The 12,272-nt window shown below is 43.3% G+C and overlaps 1 protein-coding gene across 1 annotated transcript in view; it reads right to left on the reverse strand.

Annotated features, from left to right (window-relative positions):
• The window catches only part of st6gal1 (ST6 beta-galactosamide alpha-2,6-sialyltranferase 1), a 170,594-nt gene that overhangs the window by 129,029 nt on the left and 29,293 nt on the right, over positions 1 to 12,272 (reverse strand). The window contains exons 3-4 of the mRNA XM_029629923.2: positions 6,991 to 7,197; positions 6,417 to 6,791 (exon numbers count right to left, since the gene is read on the reverse strand). Coding sequence (XP_029485783.2) covers positions 6,417 to 6,791; positions 6,991 to 7,197 — 582 coding nt within the window. The remainder of the gene's footprint in view (positions 1 to 6,416; positions 6,792 to 6,990; positions 7,198 to 12,272) is intronic.

Consider the following 12,272-nt stretch of genomic DNA (forward strand, 5'->3'; position numbering starts at 1 on the left):
GGACCAAGATGTTGTTTCCATCCTCTTTGTTTTAGGAAGAGAAACTCAAAGACAAAAACTATAAAGCGTAAAACGAAACGTGAAGCTCAAAGTAGTGCTCGCAGGCAACTATACCAAGACAAGATCCCACAAAGCACAATGGGGAAATGGCTACCTAAATATGATCCCTAATCAGAGACAACGATAAACAGCTGCCTCTGATTGGGAACCATACCAGGCCAACATAGATATATAATTTACCTAGATAACCCACCCTAGTTACGGTCACGCCCCAACCAACACAGAGAATAAACAGCTCTATATGGTCAGGATGTGACAATTATCAACTATTTCAGAACCGTTTTGCACTACTTTTAGACAAGCAAGACTACTTAATTAACATACTTATTTATTTATTTTTATTTGGGGGGGGGGATTTTACCCCTTTTTCTCCCCAATTTCGTGGTATCCAAATGTTTTAGTAGTTACTATCTTGTCTCATCGCTACAACTCCCGTACGGGCTCGGGAGAGACGAAGGTTGAAAGTCATGCGTCCTCCGATACACAACCCAACCAAGCCGCACTGCTTCTTAACAAAGCGCGCATCCAACCCGGAAGCCAGCTGCACCAATGTGTCGGAGGAAACACTGTGCACCTGGCAACCTTGGTTAGCGCACACTGTGCCCAGCCCGCCACAGGAGTCGCTGGAGCGTGATGAGACAAGGATATCGGCGAAACCCTCCCTAACCCGGATGACGCTAGGCCAATTGTGCGTCGCCTCACAGACCTCCTGGTCGCGGACGGTTGCGACAGAGCCTGGGCACGAACCCAGAGTCTCTGGTGGCACAGCTGGCGCTACAGTACGGCGCTCTTAACCACTGCGCCACCCGGGAGGCCCTCTTAATAAACATACATTTTAAAACATTTTTTTTATTAACCCTGCATTTTAATTGTATAAAAGCCCCTTAGATATTAATTTAGAATCATCCAAATTTTTATTAGGTATACTCTGTACAAGGACGTTTTATGGATCTGCCAGTATTTTCCTTCAGATATTCCAGTAAGGAATGTGTATGTAGAGGGTAACTTTCTTCACCAGTGGGGGCTGTACAGTTGTGTGATTAGCCTACCAGTTGGTGTAAATGTAATGTTAAATTCCTCTCAAGCGAATTCTCTTCTTAAAAACTTTCAAACGCATTCATGAATTAAATCGCTTTAGCCGACATGTTGTGGTTCATCTGATGAAGGATTGACTCGATCTATAAGCCAAGGACGATAGTAAAACGGGCAATAAGATACACTACAAGAATGGGAACGCATATATAACCGTAGAAAATGGTTGCAGGTCAGAGGGCCATCTAACAAGTGCAGAACGGAAGGCCATCAAGCAAAACAGACCAATGAAGCACGGGGTAAACGGCGGGAGTATCTATGCCTCTCTGAGGACTGGGTAGGGTAGGGTGCCCACGCTCTCCACTTCCTACTTCCGTTGGTGCTGGGTTCTGGGCCGGGAGGGTCGGAAGGGTGGCTTCGGCTCTCGCACGTATTTATATAATGAATATGATTAAATATTAAAGCATTAGACCTCTCACTAAAGGCTTCAATCATACAAAAGTTATACTTATATCCAAACTGGTTGGAGATTAGAAGAGTACATGGCCATAAAGGCTAGATCATTTTTCAAGCTGTTCAAACATCCAAAGATGACCAGCATGGTCAAATAATATAAAGAGTGGTTATAGAGGCTGCAACAGGTCAGCACCTTAGGAGTAAATGCCAGTTGGCTTTTCATAGCCGACCATTCAGAGGTCAAGACAGCAAGAGCGTATGTGTGTGAGAGAGAGAGGATCGAAACACACACAGTAACACGTGCAATAAAGCAATAAGAATGTCAGTTTAATATGCAGTGCAGACCACCTCTTATTACCCTTCTCAGAGTTTTAAGAATTGAGTGTGTTCAATTATTTGTGACATTGTGGCATTTAAAGCATATTGAAGTTAGAAGCAATAGGATTTGAAACAATAGTCTACCCGCCGTGGTCAACTATTTCAGCACTGTTTCGCACTCCTCTGAGACAAGCATGGGGACTAGTTTTAATAAGTCAATGAGATTTTTATTTTCACTGAATCTCCGTTTGGGTATTGGTTAGACTACTGTAGCCTACTCCCAACTGTCATGTTGTACAGGGCCATATTTTCCTGACGGAAACAGCCAATATTGAAGGCTATCAAATGCTTCTCAAAGATGCCCTATGGTGATCAAACTATCACTAACTAGCATTAATGGTAACAATGGCTGACAATTAAATAACGTGCCATAGAATTCGGCGGCAGCCCCCAAGGTGTGCTGCAGTACAACACAACTTTTACAGGAAGAACCACTGTACCAACATTACAATTTTAACCATGTTTTGAGGCTATACAGTGTGTGTTTACATTTACTTTATTTACAAACATTGGAGTAAAACAAGCTTATATTTGGGGTTCTGATGGGGTACGACAGTTGAACTAAGGCATTTATAAATTATAATCTTCAAAAATCAATTGGCCAAAAATGTTCAAAAATGTATGTAGCTACTGCAGATTGCCTCTTTAAAAAGAACCATGATGAAACCTGTACGAAACGTTATGCTGAAGTACTGAAATTCCCACAGAAGAGTGTTTTTTATAAATTTTTGGGGAACAATTTGAGAATATGACTTTAAAGCAGAGGTGTCAAACTCATTCCACCGAGGGACGAGTGTGGGTTTTTGTTTTTTCCTTTGAATTAAGACCTAGACAACCAGGGGAGGGGAGTTCCTTACTATTTAGTGACCTTAATTCATCAATCAAGTACAAGGGTGGAGCGAAAACCCGCAGACAGTCGGCCCTTCCTGGAATGAGTTTGAACCCTGCGTTTTTACTCACCAAAGTAACAACTCAGTGTGGTCAAACTTAGCTGCAGTGACTACTTCTAGCTAGCATGAGGACAAAAATTACAGTTTTAAACAAGCCTGATGGTAGAGTCGGTATCTCCTGGCAGCTCTGACTTCTCCTGCACCACCGGCAGACTTGCTTGTGGATCAAAAGAAAAGTGGAAAATCTACCTGCTCTAATTGCTTAGTATCTCACCTGTTCTTAGTTGTTTTTCGTCCTCCAATTTGTTTGCTCAACTTTTCATCCTGTTCTCTTTTGAAGTAGGCTACCAGCGTTTTCCAACCCTGGCTTAGTACTAGCGCGGTACAGTAGTTGACTGACTGTGCTGCTGTGATCATTTCCATCTGCTGGAGCCTTCTTCCGATCACTGTCTTATTGTTCACTCTTCCCCTCGTCTCCTGTACCCAATGCCGCCTCTGGATTATTGCCTCTGGAATCTATCGATTTTGGATTTACCTCACTATATCGCTATTGGATTAGCTGACTCTCCCTCGGCCGTTGGAATATCCTCTCCCTCTGAAGTGCCCCTTCTTGGCCCTTTTTTGGTAGCTAACTTAGCCGTCAATCGGTAAGTCTCTGCTCTCTCGACTTTATATCTGCTGGCATTTTTTTGTGTTCTGTGGTTCCTGCCCCTGTAGACTAGTTGGTGTTATTCTCTGGCTTACTACTTAGCTATATCACAAAAGTGAGTACACCCCTCACATTTTTGTAAATATTTGAGTATATCTTTTCATGTGACAACACTTGTATAACAGTGTAAATTTGCTGTCCCCTCAAAATAACTCAACACACAGCCATTAATGTCTAAACCGCTAGCAACAAAAGTGAGTACACCCCTAAGTGAAAATGTCCAAATTGGGCCCAAAGTGTCAATATTTTGTGTGGCCACCATCATTTTCCAGCACTGCCTTAACCCTCTTGGGTTATTGCCAGGGACCCACCAGAGCGTCACAGGTTGCCACTGGAGTCCTCTTCCACTCCTCCATGACGACATCACGGAGCTGGTGGATGTTAGAGACCTTGCACTCCTCCACCTTCCGTTTGAGGTTGCTCCACAGATGCTCAATAGGGTTTAGGTCTGGAGACATGCTTGGCCAGTCCATTACCTTTACCCTCAGCTTCTTTAGCAAGGCAGTGGTCATCTTGGAGGTGTGTTTGGGGTCGTTATCATGTTGGAATACTGCCCTGCGGCCCAGTCTCCAAAGGGAGAGGATCATGCTCTGCTTCAGTATGTCTCAGTACGTTGGCATTCATGGTTCCCTCAATGAACTGTAGCTCCCCAGTGCCGGCAGCACTCATGCAGCCCCAGACCATGACACTCCCACCACCATGCTTGACTGTAGGCAAGACACACTTGTCTTTGTACTCCTCACCTGTTTGCCGCCACACACGCTTGACACCATCTGAACCAAATACGTTTATCTTGGTCTCATCAGACCACAGGACATGGTTCCAGTAATCCATGTCGTTAGTCTGCTTGTCTTCAGGAAACTGTTTGCGGGCTTTCTTGTGCATCATCTTTAGAAGAGTGTTGAATGTTGAACTTCCAGTGACCAGTCAGTATGAGGGAGTGTGAGAACGATGACACCAAATTTAACACATCTGCTCCCCATTTACACCTGAAACCTTGTAACACTAACGAGTCACATGACACCAGGGAGGGAAAATGGCTAATTGGGCCCAATTTGGACATTGTCACTTAGGGGTGTACCGTAATTTCCGGACTATAAGCCGCTACTTTATTCCCACGCTTTGAACCTCGCGGTTTATACAATGATGCGGCTAATTTATGGATTTTTCCCGCTTTCACAAGATTCATGCCGCCAAAAAACTGAGGACCGTCACATAATGTGACGTAAATCGAGCGCGCTCAAACTTCCCATCATTCTGATTACGGTAGTAATTTTGTCACCCTCATCATGGCAAAGACACGGAGAAATGCATATGATGCAGCTTTCAAGTTGAAGGCGATCGATCTGGCTGTTGGAAAAGGAAATAGAGATGCTGCACGGGAGCTTGGCCTTAATGAGTCGATGATAAGACGTTGGAAAGAGCAGCGTGAGGAACTGACTCAGTGCAAAAAAACAACAAAAGCTTTCAGAGGGAAGAAAAGCAGATGGCCCAAATTATTTGCAGCCACTCGACATCAGTGTAAATCGTGCATTTAAGGTGGCGCTCCGTGTTCAGTGGGAGGCTTGGATGACAAGTGGGGAGAAATCCTTCACTAAAACGGGCCGCATGCGAAGAGCAACTTATGGTCAAGTCTGCCAGTGGGTCCTGACAGCGTGGAACATTGTCAAAAAATCCACTATCATCAACGGGTTTCGAAAGGCTGGACTGCTGCGTGTTGAAGGGGCAGCATGAGCTCAGCAGGGAATTTGCCTCCAGATGAAAGTGACGAGAGCGACAATGAAAACGATCCAACATCGGATGAAGCAATTCTGAGGCTATTCAACTCCGACACCGAAGGAGATGACTTCAGTGGTTTCATTGCACAGGAGGAGGAAGATAGTGACCAATGACTTTCTTGGTAGGCTACTGTTTACTGCTATTTTTTTAATTTTTGTTATAAGCCGTGTTTCGTTAAAGCCTATTTATTTTTGTTACAAGCCGTGTTTCGTTAAAGCCTATTTATTTTTGTTACAAGACATGTTTCGTTTAAAGGCTGTGTAAAGTTCATTTGTTTCAATGTACCGGCGGCTTATAGACATGTGCGGCTTATTTATGTACAACATACATATTTTTTTATAATTCAGTGGATGCGGTTTATATTCAGGTGCGCTTAATAGTCCAGAAATTACAGTACTCACTTTTGTTGCCAGCGGATTAGACATCAATGGCTGTGTGTTGAGTTATTTTGAGGGGACAGCAAATTTACACTGTTATACAAGCTGTACACTCACTACTTTACATTGTAGCAAAGTGTCATTTCTTCAGTGTTGTCTCATGAAAAGATATACTCAAATATTTACAAAAATGTGAGGGGTGTACTCAATTTTGTGATATACTGTATGTCAACCCTGGTGGTTGGCTAGCTAGGCTAGTTAGCTGGCTAGGCTATCTAGCAGGCTAAAATAACAAACTTTAGCTGGCTTGCTTGTTGGCTAAGATAACTGCATATACTGGTAACATTATTTGATAACTGGTTAGATGGCATTTCGTTTCTCAAACTTTGGCTGTCAGCTAAGTGTTGTTAGCAACTGGTTGATTTACGCAATCAAGTAACGTTAGCAGGCTGGTAGTGCTACAATTCGCAGGGTAGTAGGGTTAACATTAGCAGGCTGGTTGGCTAGCAACCTTTGTTTAATTTGAAGTTATTTCTGTTGGAGTTTACATTATAGGGAAAAGGCTGGCTTATAGGCTATTTTTGCGGAGCGTCCTCGGCAAAAACATTTTCCAGCATGACATTGACATTCCTTCAGAATTCTGATCGGTTTTAAGTTCCTTTTAGGAAATGTTCTGTTAAAGTAATACACGCTATGTGCTAGCTGGACTCTTTCTCTCTTCTCTATCTCCCTCACCTGATAGTTCTGCACCACTTTCCTCAGCCTCTTCCCCAGCATGCTACTGGACATCTCGTCGTCCCAGACCTCCCCCAGAGCTCTGTGAGGACCAAAAAAATCTGCGTCCCCGACTGTTCCACTAAGCTCCCCCCGACGACGGCCCCCAAACAGGGTCTCCATGGCCCGACTGAAGGGGCGCGGCAAGAGCCAGGCGAAGAATCCCGATGACTCTCGCTCTCTCTTGGGGTGTTTGGGGTGTGTCTCCTTAGCTGTGACTTCCTGTGTGTGGTTTGGGGAGGAGAGGACTGGGATTGGACGGTGGGCATTGCCAGGGACGACGCCGGGGAGCTTCTGGGGGTCGAGGTACATGGGCTTGGCCCCACCTCTCAGCACCTGTGGAAGAAGAAGATTACATGAAATAGAAGAATGGATAGATTCTATTGTATGATACAGTGTGAGGATTCATGAGCCTATGGCTATGAGTATGTCCGATGGGTTTAAAAGTAGTGCACTAAATTGGGAATAGGCCATTTTGGACATGCTCATGTTCTGCTGATGATGCTCCGTTACCACTCTAGACAGACAAACAGACCTTGATGATGGAGTGTGCCCGGGGCTGGGCGCGGGTCCGTGCCCGCACCCCGAAGATAGCATCGGTGACGGGTACGCTGTTCTCGGCGCAGAGGGCATAGAGCATTGCCATGGAGATGCAGAAGAGGCCCATACACAGCGCCCCGCGACGAGCCCGACGACGTAGACGCCACAGCAAGCTGACGCGGTCCATCGCTGCCCCGGGGTACTGGAGAGGCGGTTGGGTGGATGTAGGGGGAGGAAGAGGTGGAGAGGATGCAGGGGGTTCGATGGAGAAAGGAGGAGAGGTAAGAGAGAAAGGGGTGCCGAAGGAGGGGTAGAGAGGAGGGGTGAGAAAGTGAGGAATTGAGGGTTGGAAAGAGAACAGCAAAGAGGTAGGGAGAGAGGAGAGAAGGGGGAGAGGGTGGGGGGTTAGAGTGATGAGATGACAGTATGAGCCTTCCGATGACAAATTGCTTACTTTCAACATCCCATGGCAATGCGAACAAGACAATACTGTATCACAGGAGGATAACATCAAAAGATCAGACAAGCAGAAATACAACTACAGAATGCTGTATCTACATGGACAAAATGCATATTTTGATGACTCACCCCTTTTCACCCACAGTATGCTGTATATTCACACTGTATGGGAAAACACATTTGGAACTCTCCGTTTTCATCTACAGTACAAGAGTGGGCCTGCCTTTTCTACACAGTGCTGACAGACATGTTTTCTGTTAAATCCTGTGAGTTAGGTTGATACAGAAAAGAGGGATGAGAGAGGAAAGAAGGGTCAGAATAGAAAGGAGGATAACAATGAGGTGCAGCGATGAAAGGAGTAGAGCCTCATCACTAAGACTGCCTATAGCCAATCGGGCCAAGCGAAGGATGGACACTGGAGAGGGAGGGAGTGGAGGTAGTAGAGGCTGATCTACAGAGAGATGCGGGTTGAAGGAAGGAGGGAGAGAGAGGGAATGGCCAGTGAGAAAAAGAGAAAGAGCTTGATTCAGACAGACCTATGAAAAAAATCTGAGATGAGATGGAATGATGGGGGGAGAGAGTAAGGGCAAGACAGTAACAAAGAGAGAATACAGTCAGAGAGATGGGGGGAGGGGTAGCTGTGAGTTGACCTTTAAACAAGTGAAGAAGCTGGACTGGACCCAGAGAAGGAGGAAAACCGCATTTCACTCTCTGAAAGACAGGACAGAGGGGGAGAGAGGGGCTGTATACTGATTCAAGATGGTGTTTGATGCCACATTTTCCGGGGGAGAGGCTGCCCGGAGGCTACTCCAGCTCTGGCAGGACTCCCGCAGTGAGGCAACTGCACATGGGGACAAAGATCGTACTTTTGGAGAAATGTCCACTGGTCTGATGAAACAAAAATAGAACTGTTTGGCCATAATGACCATCGTTATGTTTGGAGGAAAAAGGGGGATGCTTGCAATCTGAAGAACACCATCCCAACCGTGAAGCACGGGGGTGGCAGCATCATGTTGTGGGGGTGCTTTGCTGCAGGAGGGACTGGTGCACATCACAAAATAGATGGCATCATGAGAGAGGAAAATTATGTGCATATATTGAAGCAACATCTCAAGACATGTCAGGAAGTTAAAGCTCGGTCACAAATGGGTCTTCCAAATGGACAATGACCCCAAGTATACTTCCATAAAATGGCTTAAGGGCAACAAAGTTAAGGTATTGGAGTGGCCATCACAAAGCTCTGAAAATGCGCATGCGAGCAAGGAGGCCTACAAACCAGTTACACCAGCTCTGTCAGGAGGAATGGGCCAAAATGTACCCAACGTATTGTTGAAGGCTACTTGAAATGTTTGACCCATGTTAAACAATTATAGCCAATGCTACCAAATACTAATTGAGTGTATGTAAACTTCTGACCAACTGGGAATGTGATGAAAGAAATAAAAGCTGAAATAAATCATTCTCTCTACTATTTTTATGACATTTCACATTCTTAAAATAAAGTGGTGGTCCTACCTGACCTAAACCAGGTAATTTTTACTAGGATTAAATGGCAGGAATTGTGAAACACTGAGTTTACATGTATTTGGCTAAAGTGTATTTAAACTTCCAACTTCAACTGTATATAATGTTTTACTATTTATCTATTTTTATTTTTAAGTATTTAGATTATTTTTGTATAATGAAAAGAGCTTTACAAATGTAATTTATTATATTTATTGAATTAGCTTTTTTGAATAGTGCTGCTGAACATTTTATTAAAGAGACGATGTTGCAGTAGCCCTGTTTAAACTCTCCCAGGCTGTTTCTTGAACTCATCTAATGTAAATCTGATCTTTCATCAGAGAGAGCGAGAGGGAGAAGGAAACAGTGAGGGAGAAAGAACGAGAGAGACAGAGAGCTGAGGAGACGAATGGTTGTTGTTACTCGGTCAAAGCTGGACTAGACTTTAGAGAGAAGATCCCACACACGATCAGAATAGCATTCAATTTTTTGACAAGCACACACACACACTCACACATTTAATGGCACCAGAGGAGAGGCTGGTTGGAAAGCTGGATTCTGAGAATCTGGATTTAGTATGGACACAAGCGTCTCAGAGAAAATCATTGGCAAAACTGCAGCCCTGCATAAATCAATCTGAGTTAGAGTATATATATATATATATATATATATGAGAGAGAGAGAGACAGGGAGAGACTAATTAAAGAGTTAATGAAATGGGAGCAGGTGGAGATTGATGGTGAGCCTTTAACATTGTGTGTTTGTACCATCATGGAACTTCCTGCTTGCTTGTTATCTTACACAGACACATTGGCTGAGCTAAAGCTACATGGAACTGTAGGGAACCTTTGAAATCAATATGTTCATGTTACATTATGTATCTGCTGTAGTGAACAGGCAACCTTGCCCAGAGCAGAGCCACAGGCTTAGTAGGCCTGCATCACAAATTGCACCATATGGGCCGAGCTCAAAAGTAGTGCACTAAATAGGGAATAGAGTGTAATTTGGGATGCAAGTCCAGTAGCTAATAGTGGTCACACTCTCTCAGCTATCCTCACATTCACAATGTACAATGTACATCCAGTGTATAGGCCTACTCCAGCCAACCCACTGGCCTGGTAACACAGCTACAGGCTTAATGGCTATAGCTGTGTAATGGCTTCCTATTCTCTACAGTGCTTTAAAAATGGCACAAGGAAGCGAAATGGCACAAAGAAGACAAAGGTTTAGCTAACAATGCTTCAGACTGACCAATAAGAAAAATCTAAACAGAAACGAGATGTAGTGACGGAGAGAGAAAGTAGAGCAGGACCAGACAGAGAGAAAGAGAGAATACAGTCTGAGAGATGGGGGAGTGGTAGCTGTGAGTTGGCCTTTAACACTAGAACCGCCAGGGCTTTCAGCCAATAAGTACCCGCTAGAGAATGTTGAGAACTTTGCCAGGCGTCCCCTTTAGCATATGCATCAGATGCATATCAACCCGCAAGATACAGCAAACATAAGCACTAGCACTTGATAAATAGTGCATAAACTATCATAAAGGATTAATTGGATGAAGAAATATTTGTGGAAATCTATACATTTAAAAAATGAACAGCAAAGGTTGTTTGTTTAGATAGAGTCAATGATATGTTTTGTATAATTCTACAAAGTCCTAGAATAAATGCAGGCCTATATCCTATTTTCGTTTTCCCTTACAATAAAAACATTACAGTGTAATCCATTTGATCAACTTTATTTGTAGATTCGATTAGTAATATAGTTATAGTAATTAATAAAGCCCAGTTACAGCTTCTTTTGACAAAGTAGAAACTGAAAAGATAATAATAATATAACCAACCAGGTCACAGGTGAAATTATTTGCTTTATTCCTAAACAAAAGCACCTGGACAATTGTAAAGGATGAATTGCATAAAGAAATATTAGTGGGAAAATATTAATGGCAAGATATAACAACTGGCATTTGTTGATTGTATGGGATAATTGTGCCCTTATGCCAGTGCCTTTACGCATTAATCGATCTCGTCTTCTCTTTATGCTTGGGTCCACAGTCAGCACACAGCTTTGGGGCTTTGTGTGAGCAAGCCCAACAAACAAATCAGTTGCACTGCACACAGGTTTCATAGGCCTTTTTTCCTGTACACCTGCCGCAGGTGTTGCGTCGTTTCTCTGAAGGTCCATCCCCTACCCAATCAGACCAAAATGACTCCACATCCATGCTCTTTCATCTGTTTACAACGTCGATTTCAAGCTCAATATCTGATCCTCCATCCGACTCCAACTCATCTAAATTCTGTAGCATTTAGTTTGGCTTGTCATTGTGAACTACACACATAGTGTTGTACTCAGTGTCTTATTTGGCTCTCTGAGGGGAATTTTTTTACCATTTCTAGCCTTTCATTATAAAATAATTAGACCGCCCACAATGCCCACAATTCTTCATTATTACACTATTGTTCTAAATGTATTTATTTATAGGGGCAATGCACATTAAACAACATCAATTTACAATAATGCAACATCCATGTAAATGTGCCGGGGTTAGCCAAAAGCTCATTTGCACCAATAGCCCCTGGGCAGGTAACGGCAATTACACAGCCACAATGCAAATACTCACCAAAGCAATACAAAAACATTACAGCCAATAATATATCATTCTAACAACAACTTATTCATAATTTTAAAAAATATCATCAACTGTTGTCTTACCTATGAGGAACCACAGATGACATGTGTATAGGTTTGGATGGATTTGAGCCATGTTTTCAATTTACATTTAAAAGTACAATAATCAGTATTGTAGTTCTAACAGAGAAGACCGATTGACCGATTTTACTGTGTTGAAAAGGGACAACACAATCCCCTCTAGTTGCTGCACTTGTTATCCTGGAGGGGCTTTCCATGAGCATGCTATGCCGGCATAGGGGTGGAGGGGTAAGACCATGCAAGATCCTAAAGACAAAGCTTGCATCTACATACTGCTTAAAGCTATCCAGATGATATCAATGATTTTTGTGAATGATGTGACAATGGTGGTAACTGTTTGGTTTGTAGAGTGATTCAATGGGTTTCAGAGTAGTAGCTCCTGCTTGTGACCAGCATGTGAGGCAATATCTCAGACGTAAGAAGATCATAACATGCATATATTGATCATAACATGCATTCCAGAGGAAGGTAAGGTCTTATAAACCAAAAGTTGGATGGCCTAAACTTGACAATGTTAACCACCTTCTTCACCCGTTTCTTCAATGTCAAGTTGGAGTCCAAAATTATGCAGAGATACTTGAAGTTAGACACAACTTTCAGATTCTCCCA

The sequence above is a fragment of the Oncorhynchus nerka genome, linkage group LG23, assembly GCF_034236695.1.
Source record: "Oncorhynchus nerka isolate Pitt River linkage group LG23, Oner_Uvic_2.0, whole genome shotgun sequence".
Classification (NCBI taxonomy): Eukaryota; Metazoa; Chordata; class Actinopteri; order Salmoniformes; family Salmonidae; genus Oncorhynchus; species Oncorhynchus nerka.